Genomic DNA, 25957 nt, shown 5'->3' with positions numbered 1-25957 from the left:
CAAACTTCAGTTAATAATCAACAATCTGTGACTGTATTTTAAAAGGTTCTTTTGGATATTTGACAGAAAATATCTGCTGTGTTAAAACAAAATGTTAATAATTTAAGGCATAGTAGGATGAAAAAATTTCTTTGGGCTGTCAATTTTTTAAGGCAGTACTCAAAGTGAGCCTATCCCCAGCTTTCTAATATTCCAAAGTGTTCCCAACTTCCTGTAAGGCTATCACACAATCTTTAAATCATTATCCATTTTACCTCATTTTAGTTTAAAAAAATAAATATTGTTCACATAGCACTTTCAGCTTATGACAGAAAAGGATGTAATATACAAAATGCAATTCCCAAAGGGACACTTGACAGACTAGTAATTTAATGATGAGCCTGACCCCTGGTGGATACAACAAATGGCTAACAACATGTAGATCTTAAGAGACTGAAAAACAGCCAGTTCTGCAGTGTTAAAAGAAAAAAAAGGTAAGAAAGAAAACTAATAACCATACAGGAGCTATTCACAATCTCACAATTCCATCACTGACTCAGTGTGTCTAGAACTCAAGTCTAAAACTGAATTCATATTTCCTCCACCTGTGTGCCAATATCACTTCCATTCTAAGTCTGCAGTAGGCCTTCTTCCTTGGTTCCCATAATCAGTTCATTATCAGATTCAGCTGATGCTCTCTCAGCAATATCTTTGACATTTATCCCCTCCTTTCTGTCTTATTTCCATCACCTTGATTCAAACCATCATTACCTCTTGCCTCTGTTACAATAGCTTTGAAATAACCACCTTGCCTCCAGTCTCTCTCCACTTCAACTCATCCCAGATGCAACTTCCAAAACTTATCCTTTTACTGCATAAGAATGATAATGGACCAGACAAATGATACCTCAGAGTGCTGTAAGAATATATAGATGTAAATGCTAAGCCACTCTGGCCACTTCTGAAAAAATCATGTAGCATGTGAAAGGTGCCATAGGACTGGAGATGGGCAAGTGTCTAATTTTTAAAAAAGAAAAGGGGGGCTCATCAAATTACTGGTTAAGACACTTAACTTCAGTCCTCAGCAAAAATTCTAGAACAAGTTATGGAGGGGATGGGTGTGTGAACACTTTAGAAAAGAAACTGATCATTACTATAGTTGAGCCAGCATGGATTGAAAACCATGCCATATCACATTAAATTCATTTCTTCTTTAATTACTAATTAATTATAAGAGGAATAACAATAGTACACAGCTGACAGGTGTATGACTCTTTACATACAAGAAGAAAAGAACTTCACACAGAAGAAATACCTCATCTGATCCTCAAAACAACCCTGTGGGGTAAAATAAAGCTATTATGTCTATTTTATAGATAAGAAATGGGGTCAGCAAGGTTAGGTGTTTTGCCCACAGTCACACACACAGTTAATAGGGTAAAAGGCAGAATTCAAGCCCCAGTCCCTCAGTCCAGAGTTATGTTGTTTTTTGGTTTTTGATTTTTTTCCCACTTGGCCATGCTGCCTTTTGCAGATTACTAAACTAGTCTATCAGAAAAATGCACTAAAAATGCTTCAAAGGTAGACAACATATCCGACCAATGCTTTCAAATAGTATCTAGACAAGACAGAGTGGAGGGCAGGATTTCAAGTGCTTTCAGGCACTTGAAGGGCTGTCATGGAGAAGGGAAACTTCAGACTTATTTTAAATGGCCCAAGAGGCAGAACTAGGGTCAACAGGTAAAAGTTAAAGGGATGCAGATTTCAGATAAATGAAGGGAAAAACTTCCTAACCAGAGCCAACCAAAAGGTTAATACATTTCTTGGGGAAAGAATGAGTTTCCCTTTGCTAAGGGGACTTCAATTGAAAGCTCAACAACCCTTTGTCATGGATGTTATGGACAGAATTTCCTTTCGGGTAGAGGTCATTTCATTCAACCTTGAAAGTCCCTTTCAATACTCCCTGGAGGCAGTATGACACAGGAGATAAAAGTGAAGAACATAGCAGTCAGGAGACCTGCTTCTGAATCTCACCTCAGAAAATTACTAGCTATGATATGATTATGAGTAAGTTACAACCTCTCCGAGTCCTTGCTCCCTGATAGAAAAAGGGGGAATAACAATGGTACCACACCTCATAAAGCCATTTGTGAGGAAAGTACTTTGGCAAAACTTGAAGTGTTATATAAATGGTCAGTTACTAGTCCCACTCTGAAATCCTATGATGATTATCTATGCTAAGATATAAACCTTACTGACTTGAGATCATTTCTAACAGCAATCACCAAAAACAGAGGAAGGCTTCATGAAAACAAAATTTGAATTGGGTCATTGGACAAAAGAGAATGGGAGGAGAAAAGGCTAAATTACAGGAAGGCATGGCAAAAACAAATTTATGGAGATAGAAAATTGATTTTTAACTTCTTTTTTAAAAGCAGAAATAACAGCCATATACCTAAGTGTCTTGCCTAGTATCTGTTCACTGTCCCAATATGTTTCAAATACAAAAGCTTAACATGTGGCTCAATTTAAGAAAATGCCAAAGTAAAAATAAAAAATCAGCTGGGTTGTTTTTCATAATAAATTTCCCACAAATAACAAGTTTCTCCCATGGTATATTTATTTACAAATAACCTTTTCAATATACAAAATAATTCAAAGGAGAATAATTTCTCCTAAATACTTTAGAGATAGACAATATATAGCAATGATGCCATGTCACCATCATACTGAATACTCAGGCCTATCACTTAACCTTTCCTTTTTTTTTTAAAGCAAAAACAATTTTAATGAGTTAATTTTAGTTTAAGTAAATGAACTTCTTGACCATAGGAATTTTAAAAATAGTATCTATACTAACATGTTATCATTTCACTCTTTAGTTTAAGTTTTATTCACCTAAGTAACCTGCCCATGCTATACATAGCATATAAAATTATGGATCCAAAAGTGGTTCTGTCTACTTTCTTTTTTTTTTCAAATGCTTTATTAACTTCTGATTTACATCACTCATTTCCGTCAGATTTTAAGTTACAAATTTTCTCCCCGTTTTTCCCTTACCCATCGCCCCAAAATAGCAATCCCACAGGATATCCCCTCCTCCAATCTGCTCTCTCCCATATTTTCTCCCATACCCCTTTCAACTTTTCCAGTGGATCTCTATACCCCAGTGCCTGTATATCTTATTTCCCAATTACATGTAAAATAGTATTAGTAATAGTATATATATATTTAAACATTTGATTTTAAAACTTTGAATTTCAGATTCATTCCCTTCCTCTCTTGTCACCCACCCTTACTGGGAAGATAAGCAGTTCAATATAGGTTGTACGTGTGTGGCTAATGCAAAACAATAACATAGTAGATATATTGTAAAAGACTGACTATATTTCCCTCCCTCCTATCCTACCTCCCACTTGTTCTACTGTCTACTTTTTTCCTGTACCTTTTCAAGAGTGGGTGCTTCCAACTTCCCTCCCCCCCAGCCTGCCCTCCCTTCTATCATGCCCCCTCTCATCCCCTTCCTCCCTACTCTCCCGTAGGGTGAGATACCCTATTTAGTGTGTATTTCATTCCCTCCCTGAGCCAAATTTAAGGGGATTAAGGTTGACCCATTCCCTTTTGCCTTCCTCTTCTTCCCCTCCATTGTGACCATTTTCCCTTGCCTCTTCTATATGAGATAGTTTACCCCATTCTGTCTCTCCCCATCTCCTCTCATTATATTCCTCTCTCACCTCTTAATTTCACCTTTTAAGTATCATCCCTTCCTGTTAAATTGGTCCTGTTCCCTCTATCTATGTATATATGTAAATATATGCCCATAAACCCTCATATATAGACACATATAGACACACACACACACACATATATATTTCTATTCCCTTCAACTGTTTTCATACTGAGAAAAGTTTCATCAGTTACAATTATTATTTTTCCATATAGGAATGTTAATAGTTCAACTTTGATTAGTTCCTTATGATTTCTTTTCCCTGTTTAGCTTCTCATGCTTCTCTTGCTTCTTGTATCTGAATGTCAAATTTTCTATTCAACTCTGGTTTTTTCAACAAGAATGCTAGAAAGTCCTCTATTCTACTGAATGACCATATTTTCCCCTGAAACATGATACTCAGTTTTGCTGGGTAGGTGACTCTTGATTTTAATCCCAGCTCCTTTGACCTCCGGAATATCATATTCCAAGCCCTTCGATCCCTCAGTGTAGAAGCTGCCAGATCCTGAGTTATCCTGATTGTGTTTCCACAATACTCAAATTGTTTCTTCCTGGCTGCTTGTAATATTCTCTCCTTAATCTGGGAATTCCAGAACCTGGCTATAATATTCCTAGGGGTTTTCTTTTTGGGATCTTTTTCAGCAGGTGATCAGTGGATTCTTTCAACCTCTATTTTGCCCTCTGGTTCTAAAACATCAGGGCAGTTTTCTTTGAGAACTTCCTGGAGGATGATTCCATGGCTTTCAGGTAGTCCAATAATTTTTAAATTATCTCTCCTGGATCTATTTTCCAGTGAGATATTTCACATTGCCTTCTATTCTTTCATTTGTTTGGATTTAACAGAATCTTGATTTCTCATAAAGTCACTAGCTTTCATTTGCTCCAATCTAATTCTGAAGGAATGATTCTCCTCAGTGAGCTTTTGAGATTCTTTTTCCATCTGGCAAATTCGGCTTTTTAAGGCATTCTTCTCCTCATTGCCTTTTTGAGCCTCCTTTGCCATTTGAGTTAGTCTGTTTTTTAAGGTGCTATTTTCCTCAGTCGGGCTGTTGACTCTCATTTCATAATATTCTTGCATTGTTCTCATTTCTCTTCCCAATTTTTCCTCCCCTTCTCTTATCTGCTTCTTAAGATCCTCTATGGCCTGTAACCAGCTCGTATTTTCCTTTGAAGCTTTTGGTGCAGGAGTTCTAACTTCACTGTTTTCCTCCTGTTCCTCCTTCACTGTTTTCCTCCTTTGCTCCTTTTGGTCCCCAAAATAGGAGTCTAATGTTTGAATCTTCTGTCTGCTTTGTTTCCTTTGCCTGGTCATGTTGCCCCTCAGTCACTTGACCCCTGGGCTTTTTGCCACAGCAGGACTCTGCCACCAGACAGGGGAGCTTTCATCCCAAATGCTGGGGTTTTCTCAGCTGCAGGAGGTATTAGATGGGTGCCCTCTCTGAGGCCTCCACACGTTCTGGCAAGCTGAACACACACCCCAGGACCTCCACCCTAGACTACAATCCAGATCCAAGCAGGTTAAAGCAAGAGCAATTACCCCTTAGACTGGTGCTTGGTCCCCCTATACTCTGCAGGCCAGGAGCTGAAGTACTGGATGGCTGAGCCGGCCTCTCAGTGGCTTCTCACCCCAGGGGCAAAAGCCATGCATTCCCAAAGTGGGTCCCAAAGTCCAGACTGCACTGACCTCTCACTATGTCCTTCACATCTATGTGTTGATAAATCTGGAAACAGCCAACAGCTGCTGCTGATCTGGAGTCCCTCTGGCTGGCGGCTGGTCAGGCCCGCCCTGGCACTAAAGCCTCGGAGTGGAGCTGGGCTGGGCTCCCAGAGCACTACCCTGGCCAATTCCTGAGAGCCTACTGGGCTGTCCTCAGCGGGAGGTTAGCTTCTCTGTCATTTTGTGGGTTCTGCAGCTCCAAAGTTTATTTAGAGTCCCCTTTTTACATGGATTGGGGAAGGTGAAAGCCGGAGCAGTGGGGAAGTCCTGCTTCTATTCCGCCATCTTGACTCCACCCCCTCACTTAAACCTTTCTGGCCTCATTTTCCTTATCTACAAATGAAAAGGCTTGAATGAGGTGGCTTCTAAGGTCCTTCCCAGGTGCACATGTATTACTCTACCAGCTTCTATCTGCAGTACAACAGCAGCCTTTTAAAATACTTTGGGAATGTCACTTGTCTCATCATTAAGGGGGACAGGGGAGACAGAGGCAGGGCAGAACAAGAGTCTCCCTCTTTCCCCCACCTGAACAGAAAGGAAGATGTAATGAAACATGGCTCTGTGGGCTCTAGTACTCCCCTAGAAAACACAGCTCAGCCCAGCACAGCAAGTTAGACTTGATGTTTAATGAGGTATGTGGACGAGGGGCTGACGCGGACCAATGTGCTTCCTGTACTGTCATTCAGTTGCTCCTGAGTAGTAATGGAGCAGGTGGATGGGTGGGAGCAATCTAGGCTGAGGTCTATAACCAAGGTAAGTACAATAAGTGAAAAAATAGTTCAATATAAAAATTTGAAGTTATACGTCTCATCTTACCTTTTTAAACATAACTAAAGAGATGACTGCAGATGCTGTGAAAAGTGCTGCTATGATCATCATCATGATTCCAACAGGAATACTTTTGTTGAGGCCAGTTAAGGATGAAATCCAACCACTGAGTTGTACCAAAAAAGACAAGGGAAAGAGACACTGAAGTTAATACAAGAGAATACTTCAATACAGGTGAATGCCTCACTTTTTAAATACCATGGGTCATTTAAGGTCTCTAAAATACATCCAATCTCTTTAATATGGATCATCCTATACACATACTCTGTATGACTTGTATCTAAATGTTAATAATTGTACCAAATATGTTTAAATGTTCACAATTTTTTTTCTAAGATACTTCTATGCCTAGATACTTCAAAAGATATGTACTTGGCAACACAGATTTCACTAAAGTGAGAATTTTTCCCATTGATACAAACCACAACGTCTGTATGCCTTCGCCTATTTGTGCCCAACTCAAATAGGAATGGGGGCCACTAAACTATACAAAAGGATCCCTGATGGTCACATACTGACTTAGTTTTAAAACGTAATGTTATCTATGTTTTATTGCATTTTTATTTATTGTGTTAAATATTTCCCAATTACATTTTCATATAGGAATGTTGTAGACTGCAATTCCCACTGGCAGAGTGTCTGACACCTCTACCTTAGTCAAATATTTTTCATGAATTGTTATGGCCAAAAAACTCCTCAATTGGTAGACAATATTTTGATAATAAGCCCTGTAGATAAACACACAGAGTTCCTCATTGAGCCTAAACTCAAAACCTTTTTAAGCAATATAAGAAAAAGTGCCTCCAAAAGTCAAACTCTTCAGAACAGGCCACACCAGTGGCACTGCCTTTGAAAACCCGGGCCACTTCCAAGATGACATGAAGCACTGTAGTAGGACTTGAATGGAACAAGACAGTGTTTTAATATTGAGAGAAGGTGCTACTGTTACACTAAAATAATGAGAAATCTCTGGCTTGTTTAGGATTTCCTAATAGTACGTTTAGCCAAGAATTACTTTATGGTTAAATTTATTTAAAATCTCCTTTCCTCGATAACAAATAACTAGGTTCTACTTAGAATGAAGTTTTTTAAAAGATTTAAGGAGTTTCTGTAACAGCTGACAAAAGGTAACTTCATGTACACAGCAGAGAACAAAAGAAAACTTACACGGAAGCAAAGGGAAGATGGGCAGCTCAGAACACAAAACACTATTATATAGGCTTCCTTGAAATGGAAATTTACTGTTCTATGATCTGAATCCTCTATTACATTCTAGTGTGCACATGGCGATGCTTTTTTTCCCCCTTTTCTTATTTCCTATTTATATTTTAGTATTTAAGTTCGTTTCTTTTTCTTTTCTAATTGTGTATTCAAAGCTTTAGTATTTAAATTTAAAATAAATTAATAAAAAAATGATAACCTCACATATAAACTAGCACAAATTCAAGTACAAAAATATGGTTACAGGAAAATATATGTTTAAGAAAATGCTTTTAGAAAATACAGGAAAATATTTTCAAGGTAATAGTACTTGCTGCCATGAGGAAAAAAAACCATCATTAAGAGTGTCTTGCCACAGAAAGGGCTACTGAACAATTATATAAGCCAAAATGCAAGGTTGGTTTCATTCACTTAGCCAACATTTATTGAATACCTAATTATGTAAACTTCCTGGTACTAGAAACTCCTATTTTTGACAACCAGAGGCACAGGATTTTCTAACAAATGTTAATGCAAAATATAACAATTGAGATTAAAAACTGTACTCTAAAGTCAGTTGCTATTTTTGAAAAAAAAAAAAAGGGGGGGGGGGGGGCAGCGGGGTGGCACAGTGAATAGAGCACTGACCCTGGAATCAGGAGGACCTGAGTTCAAATATGGCCTCAGATGTTTGACATTTACTAACTGTGTGACCTTGGACAAATCACTTAACCCCAATTGCCTGGCCTTTCCCCCTCAAAAAAAAAAGACAATCAATGACATAACATATTACACGATACACCAGCAGCATTATTATTATTATTAGGTGCCCCCTAGAAAGCAAAATAATTCACATCCATGACAAATGCTAAGAAGGGAATTTCTGTATTTTTAGTAATACTGCAATTTCATACTTGACAATTTGATAAAAAGCATTTCTCTTATTATGACATTACTGACCTTTGCATGGGTGTAGTTAGTTTTCCATCGAACATATTAATAAAGGGGTACTGATAATTTCTTTTTAATTATTTTACTGGAGCAGCTAGGTGGCACAGTGAATAGAGCACTGGCCCTGAAGTCAGGAGGACCTGGGTTCAAATCTGCCCTCAGACACTTAATATTTACTAGCCAAGTGACCTTGGGCAAGTCAGTTAACCCCAATTGCCCTGCCCTCCCCCCTCCAAAAATTAAAAAAAAATTTTTTTACTGTAGACCGCATATATTTAAGTTTTAATAAGTGAAGGATTACTCTAAATCTGATCCTGCAAATTATAAAGTTATGTAGTGTCCTCCTCCTGACTCCTGCTCAATCCTCCCTCTAATTATATGCTGTATTCTAAAGAGAGCCTTTCACACTCATTCAGAAAGGGAAGCCTTCTTCCAGCATCGGCAGCCTGCCTCCCACTGAGGTAAGTGAGTAGTTCAGTTTCAAGGTGCTCCGATCTCCCTCTCCAAAGTCACCCTAAGGCTTAGCCATGCTCGCTCTACTCTGGCCTCCTGAATCCCTCGTGCGTCTCTGTCCTACCACCATTCTTCTCATGTCAAACCTTGGCTTAGGTTACTCCCACCATCCATCTGCTCTGTCACTGCTCAGGAGCTACTGAATGATACTAAATCCTTGTTATTAAATATCAACTGGGCTCTGGCCTAATGCTGCCATATTTGATTCCCTCTTCTCACCCTCTTCTTCCCTCAAGCCCTCCACCCTCAATCTCTCAGCTATGGACATTCCCTCTTACTTTGAGAGAAAAACTAAGGTTGTTCAATGTGAGTGAGTTCCATCTTCTCCCATTCTCCTTCATCTGAAAACCCCCCAATATCATCATGCACTCTTTCCTCTCCCCCAGACTCTGACAAAGAAATAGCTCTTCTTCTCATCAAGGCTCATCCCCTCTATTTGTGTATTTGATCACATCCCTATCATTTTCTCCAGCAGATTATCATCTTCCCCATTAATCATCACTCTTTTCTCTCTTGAATCTTCAACCTCTCCCTATCAACTAGTTCATTACCTATTGCCTTCAAACATTCCCATGTGTCCTCAGCCTCAAAAAACCTTCACTAGATCCTACCACTCCTTCAAGATACTTCCTGATCTCTTTTCCCTTTCTCAAACTCAACTGAAAAAAATTGTCTACACACTCACTTGCCTCCACCTGCTCTCCTCTAATACACCCCCCAATCTCTTCTAATTCTAGTATATGAATTCATCATTCTACTGAAATTATTCTCCCTGAAGTTACTAAGTGATCTTTCTTAAAAAAAACAGATTTTTCTTGACAGCTTTTGGGAAAGGAATACCTTTCTCTGTTTCCTCTTAGGAATCATCCCTTAGAACACAGAATTTAAAAAGAAAAAGAGAAAAAAAATTCAGCACAATTGATCAATAAATAGAAAAAAATAAGACATTATACACAATGTTCCACACTCATGGGCTTCCCACCCCCGTTCCCTTGCAAAACAAATTGGTTTATGGTTGTTGTTCTTTTCCATTTACATTACTATAATCATTATAGTCATTGTGGTCTCTGTGTATATAGTTTTCCTGGCTTTATTTACTCCATCATGCATAAGTTCATATCTCTTTCCATGCTTCTCTGTATTATTTTTTACTTTTCATCATTTCTCATACCACAGTAATATTCCATTACATTTATGTAACATCCTTCATTTAGCCATTCTCCAATAAATGTATATATGCTTTGTTATCAGGTTTTTTTGCTACCAGAAAAGGTGCTATAATGATTTTGGTGGACATGGTGCTTTTTTGTCTATGCCCTCCATGGGGTATATGCCCAAGAATGGAATCTTTTGGTCAGTGGGCATGGGTACTTAACTTTATTTACATATTTCCAAATTACTTTCCAGACTGGTTATGCCAAATCACAATTCTACGAACAATGCATTCACGTACCTGTCTTTCCACAAATCCTCCAGCAACAACTATTCCATGATCCAGGGCACCACTCTGCATCTGGTGCAAAAGATCACTGAGAAGTGAGTGTAGGGGCAGCTAGGTGGCACAGTGAATAGAGCACCGGCCCTGGAGTCAGGAGGATATGAGTTCAAATCTGGCCTCAGACACTTGACACATTTACTAGTTGTATGACCTTGGGCAAGTCACTTAATCCCAATTGCCTTGCCTCCCCCCCCCCCAAAAAAAAGGAGGTGGGTTTAACCAGAAAGTAATTTTACTAAAAATATATTCAAATACCCCAATACCCACACTTAGAAGCAGCTCCCAAGACCAATAAATGCAATTCAAGAAGATAAAAACAAATAAAACAAAAGTTGTCAATAAGGAGGTTCCTCCAGGTATGAGGATCTGCCAGACAAAAACGTAAAAATTGCTCTTTTACTCATCTACCACAAAAACATGCACGACTGGGTCCCAATCGATCTAACCCCAAACTTCCCCAGGTTTACATCACAACTTCCTTGCTTACAACAGTCCTAAGGAGGTGTGGAGATTAGGAATTAATTTATGCTTACTCAGTACCACCAACACCTGGCCCACAACACTAATCTTTTGTCATCTTTGCCAATTTACTGGGTATGAGGTATTAGAGTAATTTTGATTTTAATTTTTCTTAATATTAGTAACCTGGAGCACTCTTTCAAATGGTCAGCAAGTCAACAAACAAATATCAAGCACTTACTGAGTGTTAGGAGTCTTAAATGCTAGGGATACAAAAAGAGGAAAAAAACAGTCCCAGAACTCGTGGTCTCACAGGGGAGACAACAAGCAAACAAATTAGTAATAGTTTGCAATTCCTTTTTTGCTGATCACTTAGATACCAATAATCTCTACTTACTTGTCAAATTTAATGATCTTTTCTCACTCCTAACACTTCTCAGCCCATTTGCTGCCTGCTATTGCCCTGCCTGCTGCTGCACTACCCACTGCTGCCCTGCCTGCTGCTGTGCTGCCCGCCTTCCTTTCTCTGCTGCCCCTCCTCTTCTCAGACTTTGGTGATGCTGCTCTTCCCTGACATGCCTCCTATGTGCTCAGCTGCTCCTTTTCTGCTTCTTTTTCTGGCACATCACACACATAGTTTTCCCTGAGGTTCTGTCCTGAGCCCTCTTCTCTTATCCCTCTTATACCCTCCCTCTCAGTAATCTCTTTAATCCCCATAGGTTAACTAACTACCACATCTAAGCAGATGACCCCAAGATCTACAGTCCTAGCCCAACTCCTCCTCTAAGTTTCAAGCCCACATCACTGCCCTATACCAGAGACATCCTAAACTCCAAATGTACAAAAACTGAACTTACTGTCTTTGTCCCCTAAACTGTCCCCTTTCCCAAACTTCCTTATTTCTGTCAAAGGCCTCACAATCCTCCCTGACTCTCAAGTCCATCACTTCAGCATTACCTCTGACTCACCCCTCTCCCTCACTCATATATTCAATAAGTTGTTAATCTTTGCCATTCTATCTTCACAATATCTCTTACATCCCACTTCTTTCCACTCACACAAGCTACACAACCTGTGTTCAGGTCTTCATCACCTCTCACCTAGATTACTACACAGCCTCTTAAATTGGTCTTCCTGCCCTAAGACTCTCCCTAATCTAGTCCTTCTTACACACTGCTGCCAAAGTCATTTTCCTCAAGTGCTAATTTGATCATATGACAGTCCTTTACAATACCTGACAGCTGGCTTCAAGTATTTTTAAGGGCTGTCGCATGGAAGTGGCTTTAGATTTATTTTTCTCTTGTCACTGAGTAATTTCTGTCCTGTTCAATTCTTCGTGACCCCATTTGGGGTTTCCTTGGCAGAGATATTGGAGCGATTTGCCATGTCCTTCTCCAGCTCATTTACAGATGAGGAAACTAAGGTCAATAGGGTGAATTGACTTGCCTAGGGTTACACAGTTAGAAAATGTCTCAGCATGGATTAGAATTCATGAAGTTGAGTCTTCCTGATTCCAGGCTGGGGACTCTACCCATTGCACCACGTAGCTGCCCTTTAGACTTGCTTTGCTTGGTTCCAGAGCAGCAATGGATGGAAGTTATCAAAAATTAGAATCACACAAGTTTGACTTTGGAAAGATCTTCAAAAACAATCTATTTGGGGGCAGGAAGCTCTCCTTCACTAGAAATCTTTAAACAGTGGCTAGGTGATCACTTGTTGGGGTTATTTAGAGGGGATTCTTATTCAAGTATAGGTTAGAAAAGATAGTAGCTATGAGATCCTTTTCAATTCTGTGATTACATCTTTCCCATGGCAGTAGTAATTTTTCTATCACAGTCTACACAAAGGTGTCGACATTTGGGCACCAGTGATGTGTTAATTCTCTAGGAATCTACACTCACATAAGAGAAGATGCCTCCCTCACTCACCAACTCCCCAAGTCATCTCAATTGGCACAAAAAAGGACAGCTGAGCATGTGGAGGAGAAATGTTCAAGTCATTTATCGTAAGGTGACTGAGTAAGAACTACCTATAATGTACTAACGAAAGCCACATGCCTAAGCCCTGAAGTAGACATGAACTTTTCTGTACTGCACCAGACCATAACCAATACCCGAACTACACAGCCTGTGTTATGGAAAAAATGCTTCATCTTTTTTTAACTTGCTCGAAAGAAACACAAGAGATAATGAGGCATAGCTAGACTTGAAGTCACAAAAACCTGGGTTCAACTATATCAAAATGCTTACCCTCTCAGTGGAGGGAAGGGAAAGAGGGAGGAAGAGAATCTGGAACTCAAAATTTCAAAAAATGAATTAAAAAAAAAAGTGTTTTTAGGGGTAGCTAGGCAGCATAGTGGATAGAGCACTGGCCAGGGAGTCAGAAAGGCCTGAGTTCAAATCCAGTCTCAGACACTTACTAGCTGTGTGACCTTGGGCATGTCATTTAACCCCAAACCCCTCCCCCCAAATATTTTTACATGTAAATGGAAAATAATAATTAAAAAAAAAGAATTGGGTTTGAGTTCTCTGTAACAGGACCACCACCTAACCCCACTCCAGCCCCCACATGATTAGACAAGTTTTTCCTTGAAAGGTGACAAAGCTGCCTTACCCCTGCTTAACTGTCATGGGGCAGGGAACGGAAGGGTGTTAAGGATCAAACTGCCCCTTGAAATAACTTCCTTAGACCTGTGGTCATAGTGAAATGGCTTCCTATTTACCTATGGGCCCTTTTAAAAGGCCTTCTGCATAGAGCTAAAACCCTTCAGACTTGGCTTTTGAGCTACCACACCTTACCCTGCTGACCAGACACATTTCCAAACACAGGTGACAGAACCCTGGTCTATCTAAGTCAAGTGTTGCCGTAACCTTATTGAATATCTTTTTTATGTTATGATTAAATAAATCTCCTTTTGTTAACTGTTGAATAACAAAATGAGTGTCTCATTCCAACACCAAACCTAAGCTAAGAAGGTAAAGGCCTGAAGCAGGCCCACCCATTATCCCTTACCCCTGACACATCCTGGCTACGTGTCCTTGGGGAAGTCATTTAACCTCTCAATGTTCTAGGTCAGTAGTGTCAAAGTCAGATAGAAAGACCACCAAACCCTACAAAAGGATCTCTGTGGCCACACAGTGTCTTAGAAAACCTTCTATTAACATTATCTATATTCTTTTTTTTTTTAAGCAATTGGGGTTAAGTAACTTGCTCAAGGTTACATGGCCAGTTATTTCTGGGTGTGGTGCTGAGTGTCTGTGCCCGGATTTGATCCCCAGGTCATCCCAACACTTGCTGAGCCATCTGGCCGCCCCTCATTATCTATATTGTCACATTTTTATATTGTTAAATACTTCTCAATTATATTTTAATGTTGTTTGGGCAACACTTGGGACTCGGAGGTGGGGAGGAAAAGGGGCATGTTTGACACCTCTGGTCTAGGTGACTCTTTAAGACTATTAAGGTGAAGAAAGGTAGTGACTAGCATTGTAGAAGGAATTTCCTCGTCCAGGAGTTCCCTAGACCAGTAAATTCACAGGTCCAGTCACTATTCCGTAAGAAAGACAGAGTGAAGTGATCAAAAATATTATGATCCTATGATTATATCACAAAACACTTAGAAGCAGTGGATGATAAAATAAACCAGCAGACAGTTTGATGTGTGATTAAGCTAAGAAAGGCAGAAGAAAAAACTAAAGAGTAAGACAGAAGAAACAATAATACATCAATGTAAGGTATTCCAAACAAAAATTGTGGTACCCTGAGTTCAGGCTCCACTACCTCATCTTCCTCACAGGACTAGCAGGTGTCATGTTATCTCAAAAGATGAAGTAGAGAAGAAAACGTGGAACAGGCCAAGTACATGGAGAAGAAATTAATGCTAGAAGTTTGCTTTAGAGATTTAAAATTTTATTACAACTTGCAGAAAACAAACTGGTCTTCAAACTTTGTGTTCAACCTATTTTTAAAGTAACTGTATGAGTATAATCTTCAAGACAATGATTCAGCCCAAATGTAATCTTTCAACAATATTTTGCTAAACTAAGTTAAAAAAATAAGACAATGAAAAATCATTTGCACTTTTATATCATACTACAGAATTTTTTAGCTTTATATCTCTGAAATCTAAACTATTGTATGACTATGTTAAGATTGTGAAAACGAACAAAAATAAAGTTAAATCACTTACCAATTACCCCAGCTTTGAAATCCTGCAGCCTGAAGTACATGTACAGCAAACTGACAAATATACACAAAGAAGAAAACAAAGAATCTGAAGGAACTATCACTCCTGAAGGAAAAAGAAAAAAAAATTTTCTCAATCTACTTGACACTCATTACAGTATAACATTAAACATTAACAGGAGCAAATAAGCATCTCAGACCCAAAGAGTCACTTAAATACCTATCATGGTAGTGTGGGGAGGGGAAGACAATTCTTTTGTATTTGCACACATATACAGTTGAGGAACACTTGCAAAAAGCATTTTTAAACTTTCTGAGATCACACCACTTTAGGAAGTTTGTGTGTGTGTGTGTGTGTGTGTGTGTGTGTGTGTGTGTGTGTGTGTGTGTGTGTGAAATATAAATTAATGTTTATCTTTTGGTACCTTCCCCCCCTTTAAGAACATAGTGACCTAGGACAAATAACGCATTCTAACTGTAACATTACAGAAATGTAACATTATAGAAATATATCCATAAGCTCTATGATTCCACATTTTCAGAAAATTATACTCTCTAACAAAAAGCAGGAAACTCTGGCAGCCACATTTAAAAAGGGTCTAAAGTAGCATAAATTTAAATGGCATTGTCTAAACTTTCAACAGCAGCAACTAGAGTTTTCACATTAGTCTGACAAACTTTTACTTAGTATTTATTACATATAAGTACTGTGAGGACAACAATGAAAAATGGCATTCCTGCCATCAAGGAGCTTACAATCTGGTAGAGGTAAAGAACCAAGTATGTAAATAACTATCGTGCACTTTAGAAAACAATTCATGAAGCACAAACATATGGGAAACTTAAGAGTATTAAATACACAGAAGGTACACAGTAGAATAAAATGCAAAAGAGATTAAATACACAGAAGAGGTCAAACAGAATAAGAAACTTGAAAAAGAAGAAATAATAGTTGAGGCAATCAGAAAAGGTAAGGTCTTGAAGAAGCTTTCCATGGGCAGAAATATGGGGAGAGGTCTACTCCAAGCAGGAAGAATAGAGCAGGCAAAGACAGAAGCCTCTGAAGGCTAGACCCAAAATGTGAATGCTTTATTTGGCCATATCTGGGATTCAGGAATTCTAGAAAATTGGTACTCAGGAAAATTATATAATCACAACCTTAATTGTCATGTAGCACAGCAAGCAGACAAAGAATATATACTATATAACAATATAAACAAAAGTTTGTCCCCACATGCAAGAAGAGCACCCCAGCCAGAGGGCGAAGGAGACATGTTAGAGCAGAAACATGCTCAAAGTTGGGGTTTAGGTGGCAAGGTTGCATACCCTAAGAACGGGCTTAGTTAAGAACATGTAATTGGTGCCAGAGGTAGGAGGGGACATTCCTGATCAGAACTAGATGTTGCAGGAAAATTCCTGGGGTCATATAACAATACCAGTGAGACTCAAGTTGGGGGAATTTCTTTATCTGGACTACAAAACTGGTGGGAGGATCTAATGTTAACTAAGGCAGAAGAAGAAGAATGGCTTATTAAGAGCGCTGCCAGGTCAAGTTCATCCAATCAAAAACCTACAAGCCCTATATACCTGACACAAGAAGTTAACAGTATAAAAGAACAAAGAATTATTTGTTTTGCCCATGTGATTCTATGAGCATGTGGACCCTTTAGTGTAAGTGACTCCACAATGGAGTCCTATCATCATAAATATAATATCAACAATATAAAGCTTACAATTGTTATAGTGAATGACCTCAATTGCCAGGTTGCCTTTATACTCTATTCAGGACATAACAGAGGATCTAATGAAGTTTTCTGAATAAGAAGTGACTTATTCAATACAATTAGGAAGATTATTTTGGTAGAAATATGAATGATGGATTAGAGGATAAAGGAAGATAAGCAAACCAGTTATAAGGAGACCTATCCTAAGAAACTTAGCATGCTATTGTGATGTGACATCTAGGTGGATATCTTAAAAAGCAGCTAAAATTGTACAACTAGAGTTCATAGGGGGTAGGAGTGGAAGGGGGGGTAGATGGAGAGAGGGAGACAGACAGAAAAAGCCTGCTAATATAGGTTTGAAAGTCTTCGAAACATTAGTTATACATTTGGAACTATGCCCAAAGGGCTATAAAACTGTGCCTACCCTTTGATTCAGTAATATCAGTATTAAGTTTGTATGGGAAGGATGGGGGGGGAAGCCAAGGAAAAGAACCTATATGTAAAAAATACTTAGAGCAACTCTTTTTATGGTGGCAAAGAATTATGAATCAAGGAGATGCCCATCAATTGGAGAATGGCTGAACAAATTGTGTTATAAGCTTGTGATGGAATGCTATAGTGCTATAAAAAATGATAAGCAGAATGCTTCCAAAAAACCTGGAAAAGCTTACATGAACCAAAGCAAAGTGAAGTAATAAGCAAAACCAGGAAAATCCTGCACACGGTAACAGCAAAATCATATAGGGATCAACTGTGAATGACTGAGCCATTCTCTGCAATACAAAAATCCAAGATAATTCTGAAGGATCTATGATGAAAAAAATTCTACCCATCTCTAGAGAAAAAATTAATGCAACTTGAATGCAGGTTAAAGCATATTGTTTTCTTTTTACTTTCTTTTTCTTTTTTTTGTCTATGTTTTTTTTCACAACATAATTTAATATGGAAATGTTTTGTGTGACTACATGCATAACCTATCAGACTGCTTGCCTTTGCAATAAGGGAATGAGGAGAGAATTTGGAACTCAAAACTGTTAAAAAAAAATGAAGGTTATAATTTATTTTTACATGTAATTGGGGAAAAATATTTTTAAAAATTAGAAAATAGAAGCTATGGGAGATGTATGAGATTTGGGGAAAATATCAAGACAGAAAAGAGTGTGAAGGAACAAGCCCTGGAGGAAGTGGGGGTGGGGGGAGAAAGGCAGAATGAGGAAAAAGAAGCAGTAGAGAAGACTAAGAAGAAACAGGCTGGGCAAGAGAGGTCAGGAACAGCACCGTGGAAGCCAAGGGAGAAAAAATTTATAAAGACGATGCTCAAATGTTGCAGAAAGGTCAAAGAGAATAAGAATGGAGAAAAGACTACTGGATTTGGCAGTAAGAGTTCTCTACTGACCTTCAGAGAACAATTAAGCATGGTAGGGATATATGGGACATTGCAGGGATTTTGAGAGTTAGTGGTGCAGGAAAGGGAGACAATATACATACACAGATTAGCAGTAAATGAAAGAGATCGACCTATAAACACTAAGCACCTACTGTACTATGTGCTAGGCTATAGGGATAAAAGATCACAATGAAATTGTCCTTGCCTTCCAGGAATTTATATTCTATCAAGAGAGACAAGTAATCAACAAGCATTTACTAAGCTCTGATTGTGTCAAGCAGTGATAAATGCATGTAGTGAGCCCCTAATACTTACAAAAACACCCTCACATATAAATAAGTATGTACAAAATAAACAGAAGGTAATTTGAGGGGAGAGATTCTAGCAACTGAAGATGCACAAAGATTTCATGTAGGATAATGGTTTACAGAAGTAGCAGGGTCAGAGTAGGTTTTGTTTTCTAAGTAAGATAAAGAGAACTGAACGTGTTTGTAGATGCAGGGGAATGTGAATGAAGATGAGAGAGAAAGAAAGCAGATGACCAAAAGAACATCCCAGAGGATACAGAAGGAATGGGATGAAGGGAACAAGTGGATGGGATCCCTTTGGAAAGGAGTGGACCATCCTATTCCCGGTGACTAAGAGTGAAAGAGGATTTAAAGTATGGAAGAGGGGAGATGAGGGAGCTCAAACCTGATGCCTTTAATCTTCTTGGTAAAACAGGATGCAAAGTCCTCTGATGAAAAAAGGCAGGTATAGTACTGGGAATGTAAGGAGGTTTGCAACTGCAGCCTACAGGATCAAAAAGCCAATTCCTTCGTTTAGTATATTCATAATCTGTCTCTTAATTTACCTTTCATATTACTATCCCTGGTCTCTTATGTTCTAGCCATACTGTACTTTTCTACCTCCATGCTGTTCCCTATGTCTAGAACTCATTCCCTTTCTCATCCAGAAACCTGCTGTAATCTTCTTCCTTCAAAACCCAGCTCAGGCACTCACCAGCTCCCTGAAACCTTTCTGAACCTCTAAGCTCAAAGTGACCACTTCTTTGCCTCCATCACATTCTATTCCATTTTATGCTATATTTTTATATATAGTTTATATATTTTATTTTATATATAGTTTATCCCAATGGTGTCAAACTGAAATAGAAAGAGGGACTATTAAACCATACAAAAGGATCTCTGACTTCAAACCACATATACCATCACCTATGTCGTATTTTTATTTATTTTATAATGCTAAGTATTTCCCAATTACATTGTAACCTTGTTCTGGCTTCACCAGGGGCCAAGTGTCTGACACCTCTACTGTATGCCATTCCTATTAGACTGGAAGATCCCCTGAGGATAGAGATGGTGTTGATTTTCATCTTTATATCCTCCGCACCTAGTACAGTGCCCTAATAATGTTCATGTGTTCAAAAACGTTGAATTGAAATGCAATAAGCCAATGACTTGTGTGAATTAACGTTTTATCAATAATACAATTTCAGAGTCAGGGAATTCCTTGCTCTCAAACATTAAACACCAATGTCTATCCTCATACTCTCAGGGCATAGAGTAAATCTCACTAGCTCACAGATATTAACTTCACCATATCATATGACAGAATAAACATTAAAGGCATGCCTTCGCTATATGTATTAGAGTACCAAGAATACTGTGGGGGGTTGGAGTACCAGGTCGAGTCAGACAGAACCTAGTTCAATACAACCCAGTGTCAGACACTTACTATTGTGTGACCCTGGATAAATCACTTAACCTGTTTGCCTCAGCGTTCTTATCTATAAAATGGAGAAATTAACAGCACCTACCTACCAAGGGAGTTTTTGAGGATCAAATGAGATTAATTATGAAGCACTTAGCACAGTGTCTAGCACACAGTAAATGTTATATTAATGTTAATTATTATTAATGAAAATCTTTCTTCTTTTCTCAGCTTCCAGGATTCCTAAAAACTGTACAGTTCTCCACAAGTGCCTTCTGAGTTTGCTGATCCTTCATTAACACTGGTGCTCTCTGAGTGCCTTCAGCCCTAAAGTGGAGGGACTTTGAAAGTCTCTTAATCACCTAAGTACAATAAAACCCTGTTTTTAAAAAGTAGTGAGAAAGTTCTGTTGCAGGTCAAACAATCTCAGGGCACAAGGTTAGGATTTTGTTTTGTTTTTTTCCCAATCATGTCATCAAAACCTCATAAAGTTAGCATAATTATTCCCCAGTACCAACATTAAAACATTTTGGCAGCACCTACATTAACTGAAGTAAGGATAATCAAATAAAACACTGTTTATAGTCTGTTTTCAGCACCCTTGACAATGTAGCTACCTCTACCCTATTTCAACCACTCCCCAGTACAGTCAGTCACACCCCGGACCGTTCCAATCACTAGACATGGTTTCACCTTCAAGTTTTTAAATTTTGAGCACAAGATCATAAATTTAGAGCTGGGAGGGGCTTTAAAGATCTTCTGCTACATTTTACAGACAAGGAAGCAGGATTAAGTGACCTGCTCAGGGTCACACAGATACTCTTGACCTCTGGTTCAGCATTCTCTCCATTGGACCACCTAACAGCCCTGTCTTACCAGAACCTTCTTATCCTTCTCTTTTGCTCCTTCACTCCTGATGAAATTACTCTTATTCCTACGCACAACCTGTGGTCCTTTCAACTGGTCCTTTTCTCCCAGTTAGGCTCCATCTGGCTTTACTTAAGCTCCCTACATAGGTTAATTTTAACCTCAAATCAATTCTCAAAGCTGATCTTCAAACCCTTTCATTCATTTCAAATAAGTCTTTTTACACTGTCTACAACAGCTGTTTTAAATCTTTTCCAGTCTCCTGAACTCTTACCCCAAATTTCCAAATGCTTGTTGGCCATCTTTACTCAAAGGTCCTGCCAGCAATTCAAATTCACTATGTCCAAAACCAAAATCATCATCTTCACTGCCAGTTATTCCTCTTAACTTCCTTTTCCCGTTACCCAAATTTAAAAAATGTGAAGCTATCTATTTGCTTTCTCTTGTCCTCCAAATCCAGTTAGTTGTTTAATTCAAACTATGCCAGTATGAGCTGCACATCAACTTAGCCCCAAATCTGAACATCAAGTACATACCATCTCAGCAAGGACCAGCTTTCATCTCTGGAGCAAAGATTTATTTGGGTGGTTGAAATGCAAAAAGATGCCATGAAATCTCCAAAATTCAAAAGAATGAATAATTATTCAACTGACCTTCACAATAGCCTAAGATTCTTAGCTTTCTCCTTTTTTCATTCCCACTGCCTCTTTTAGGTTATAACTAGATTTTATCTTATATGACTCTCTTCCAGTGGGACAGATTCTTTTCAGTCTCCTCTGCAAGATCCATCGGCTAGTTATCCCTTCCCTATGCATGGGGGCAACAAGAACGCTCAATATTAGGGCTTTCATTTCTCTCTATGCTCTATTATGGTAAACTCAACAGCTTCCCATGGATTCAACTATTTTATCTCTAAAAAAATGACTCTCAAATCCATACAAACATCCCTTCCTATCTCTCTCTTTCAAAGTCCAGTCACAAGTGTCCAAAGGCCTGCTAGATAATTTCACCCAGATGTACCAAAGACATCTCCCAACTCAACAGGTTCAAAACAGAAATCATTTTTTTCTCTTAAACCTGCCCTTCTCTTCCTACCTTCTCTATTTCTGTCAAGGACAGCACCATTCTTTCAGTCACTCAAGTTCTCCAATATTGACATTATCCTCAACTCTCTACTCTGACTGTACTCCAGAACATCTCTCCCACTGGTCTCTTTCTCTCTTTTCACATGGCCATATGTAATATAATGCCAAGGAAGGCAACTTCCCAAGGTTCAGAATACCAGCATAGGTGCTCTCCATTTTATTCAGTAACAAACCCAGAACAGGGAAGATCAAAACATGACATCATTCAAAATACAGCATTTACTAAGTATGATTAAATAATCTCCAAGGACTACCCCACCCCAGGACCTTCCAATCATTCAATCAATTACAAAGTCTCAGTTCTAAATACTTCTCCACCCCTAGGCTATACCTTCATTTAGTCCACCACAAAGCCCCTCTTCTCAAATGGAGATTAGTTTCCAAACATAAGTAAAGTACCTTCATTTGTTCAATCACAGAGCACAGAAAGGTCAAAAGTTCCCCACCCCTGGATCACAATTCAATCTACCCCAGAGTTACATCAAGTTTAAACACAGCACTTAATACCCAGATGGAGGTCTTTTCTTCATCTTGACATGAGGCAAGTTCTCAGCAATCTTAGTTCCTGGGGAGACAAGGCTTAGCAAGGCCATAAGATACATTGCCAATCCCTTCATGAATTTATCCTCTGTCTGTAGAACAGTCCTAGAACCCCTGAACACATTAGCAAAGCCCTCTCCCAGGATTTCTGTAAACATACAACAAGAAAATCCTTCTTCAGGGCTTCTGAACCAACAGAAAGGCTCCCAGACCCCTGCAACAACAGCACTGTCCTTCACCAGTGGACAGTATTCACTCTGTCTGCAGGACAGTCTCCAGACCCCTGCAACAACAGCACCGTCCTTCACCAGTGGACAGTATTCACTCTCTGTCTGCAGGACAGTCTCAGGGCTTCTTAGTGAACAGCCAGGTTCCAGGACTTCTTCAACAACAGGACTGTCTTTCACCAGTGGACAAATCTGGCAAAACAACATCAAAACAGACAGACAAAGTACCAGCAAAACAGCCATGTCTCCTCAGTCCTTGGCAGCTCAGGGGGCAGGTCTCAAAAGTCCAGGGTAATTCAAAGCGGCCACCAGCAATTCTCTTAGTCTCTCTCTCTCCACGAAGTGCTGCTTCCAAAAAAAAAGTTTCTTCTGCCTCTCTCTTGTGTCTCCAAATCTACGTCACCAGCTCCTCCCAGTTCAGGACTTTCTTTTCACATCAAAAAGTCCATCCCACAGGTGGGATTAACAAGCTCTGGGTTTTAACACAATCAATTTGAAAACCAAGCCAATACAGGGGAATCTTTAATTGCCATTACTATCACACCATAGCACCCTCTCATCTGGACTATTCCAAGTCTAACTGGTCTACTGTCTACCCCTTCTACTCCCCAACTCATCCTCAACATAGCTGCAAAACTGATATTCTTAAAGAACAGATTTGACTATGTCACTCTCCTAACTCAAGATGCTTCAGGGGCTTTCTATTGTTCCTTAGACAAAACAGAAAATCCCCTGGTATTTAAAGCTGATGAAAATCTGGTTCCAGTCTTTCTAAGGCTCTGAGCTAATAATTCAGCAGTATCCTATCAGCCTCAACGTGGCCAATGCAACATTCCTCATGCACAACATTTCAGGTCCCACCCACATGCTTTTGCACAAGTCGTCCTTGTGTGTGGCATGCTCTCCCTCTTTGTTCACACCTCTTACAAGCCCCAGCATCCTTCAAAGTTCAGTGTTTCACCTCATTCAAGAGGCTTTTCTTGATCTCCTCAGGTGCTAGCACTTTAGCTCCAAAATCCTATCTATTCATCTTGTGTATAGCTCATTTACTCATCTGGGAGCCTGATGAATCCTTCCAGTGGAACATAAGCTTCTTGAAGACAGTCTTGCTTTTGTTTCCTGTATTCCTAACAGAATAACTGGGACACAAAGGTTGCTTAATAATGCTTTCTAACTGATTACCAAATGACTATAAGAGCCCATTTCTGGTCATTTCTCCTCCCAAACCACCCACCCGTGTGGCTTTTTAACCGACTGACTAAAGCCCAAACTCCTCAGGATTTAAGACCATCTACACATCTGAATCCAACCTACCTTTCTAGCTCTCTCCGGAGTTACTCCTTTGTATAAACCCTAACAACGCTTCAGTCAAACTCTTCAGCATCCTTTGAAAAGAAAATTGTAATCCCATAGTTGGAGGAGACCTACCTAACCCCACCTTCAACACCCCTGATAAGTGGAACACTGAATCCCATGGCAAGGAATCTAAGTTCAATTCTTGGCTTTCACTCTGTTACCTTGAACCAGACATTAAAAATCTATGAGCCTCAGTTTCCCCACTTGTAAAATGAAAAGATTACTCTAGATATGATTGGCAAATTACTGTCCCACTTGTTGCCCTTGAACTAAAAATGGTTTTTACATTTTAAAATACAACAAAACTTTATGTGAAAACCATTCTTAGCTCACAGGCCACACAACAGGCTGTGGGCCAGATCTGGCCTGCCAGTCGTGTACTTTGTCAACCTTTGGGCTAGATGATCTAAGGCCCCCTTTGGCTCTAAACCTCATGATCTTCAGTGATAGGGAAATCATTACTTTATAAGGTAGCTCATTTCTATTTTTAGATACCTCTAATTATTAGAAAATACTTTAGGTTTGCTTACCTAACTCACTAATCCACTGGTCCTGGTTCTCCCCTCTGGAGTCAACCAAAACAGATCTGATTCCGACTCCACAGAAAAGACAGCCCTTCCAGTACTGTATGACGTGTCACATCCCTCATAAGCTCAACATCTCCAGCCTTTCCAAAGTCGGGAGCTCTACTCCTGCAGCTGCTGCCACATGGAGTATGTTCCTGCTTCCATTTGTGCGTTTCAAAATCTTATCTATTCTTCAAGGCCTACTTCTAATGGAACCTCCTCCTGATCCTACTCCTCCCCACCTTCAACCTCTGCCCTCTGAAACTCCACATGTTGTTTAAACCATTACAACGCCCTTTGTCCTTTAGGTATCTATGTACATCTTCGGTTCCTTACTGGCATATAAACTCCTAAAGAACAAAGATTAGTACTTTGTTTCTAGTAGTCCCTTAATTAAAAATTATTTCTTGAATAAACAAACAGGTGTATAACCATGGTGCCCAAAGTCAATTAAGCCTTAACTACATCTTTTTATACTGACTCTTTCCATCTAGACTGAGAGGATTGTATTTTACTTTTTATATTCTTCTCCTGCTATCCTAACCAAGTATAATCAATAGATATATATGTCACATTACTACCTAAAACAAAGCAACTTTGCCTACCTGTTCAAATTTAAGCAGTGATAGTTAAATACAAATAGTTTACAGAATTATCTCAAGTTTGGAATTATTTTTATCAAAATGATCTTTAATAGAAGCAGGGAAAATATAGTCTGGTCTAAGAAAACAAAGATTCAAATATTAAAAGCCTTTCTTTAATAAAAAAAAGTAACAACACAGAAAAGGAAAACCAATCAGAACGCAGATCAGCAGAAGAATAAGAGCACATGCTTTATGCAATAGTGATGAGAACTTCAAAAATCTTATGGAACGAGACTGAGCAGATGAGATTAATAAGCAGATGTCCCCTGAACTGAATAAACATGAGAAATATGCATTTTTTCTTAGCATAATTTCTTCATTTTTCAAATGCTTTATTAACTTCTTATTTACATAATTCATTTCCGCCAGATTTTGAGTTACAAATTTTCTCCCCATTTTTCCCCTACCTACCACCCCAAAATAGCAATCCCACTGGATATCCCCTCCTCCAATCTGCTCTCTCCCATATTTTCTCCCATACCTCCTTCGACTTCTCCAGTAGGGCATTGTGGATATCTATGCCCCAATGCCTGTATATCTTATTTCCCAATTACATGTAAAATAGTATTAATAATAGTGTGTATGTACATATATATATATATATATATTTTAAACATTTGATTCTAAAACTTTGAATTCCACATTCATTCCCTTCCTCCCTTGTCATCCACCCTTACTAGGAAGATAAGCAGTTCAATATAGGTTGTACATGTGTAGCTAATGCAAAACAT

At 39.0% G+C, this 25957-nt stretch overlaps 1 protein-coding gene across 3 annotated transcripts in view; it reads right to left on the bottom strand.

Moving 5' to 3' along the window:
* SCAMP1 (secretory carrier membrane protein 1) overlaps nucleotides 1-25957 on the bottom strand; it is a 110355-nt gene that overhangs the window by 5882 nt on the left and 78516 nt on the right. For 2 of the 3 annotated variants that reach the window (XM_069096284.1, XM_069096285.1), the window contains exons 7-9: nucleotides 18862-18960; nucleotides 15062-15163; nucleotides 6240-6357 (exon numbers count right to left, since the gene is read on the bottom strand). In XM_069096284.1, coding sequence (XP_068952385.1) covers nucleotides 6240-6357; nucleotides 15062-15163; nucleotides 18862-18960 — 319 coding nt within the window. The remainder of the gene's footprint in view (nucleotides 1-6239; nucleotides 6358-15061; nucleotides 15164-18861; nucleotides 18961-25957) is intronic. The other variant, XM_069096286.1, reaches the window with a different exon arrangement.

Source organism: Petaurus breviceps, unplaced genomic scaffold, assembly GCF_028583685.1.
Source record: "Petaurus breviceps papuanus isolate PSGF00001 unplaced genomic scaffold, PetGlider_PUasm1.0 229, whole genome shotgun sequence".
Taxonomy (NCBI): Eukaryota; Metazoa; Chordata; class Mammalia; order Diprotodontia; family Petauridae; genus Petaurus; species Petaurus breviceps.
This window is presented reverse-complemented; position numbering and strand designations above follow the sequence as displayed.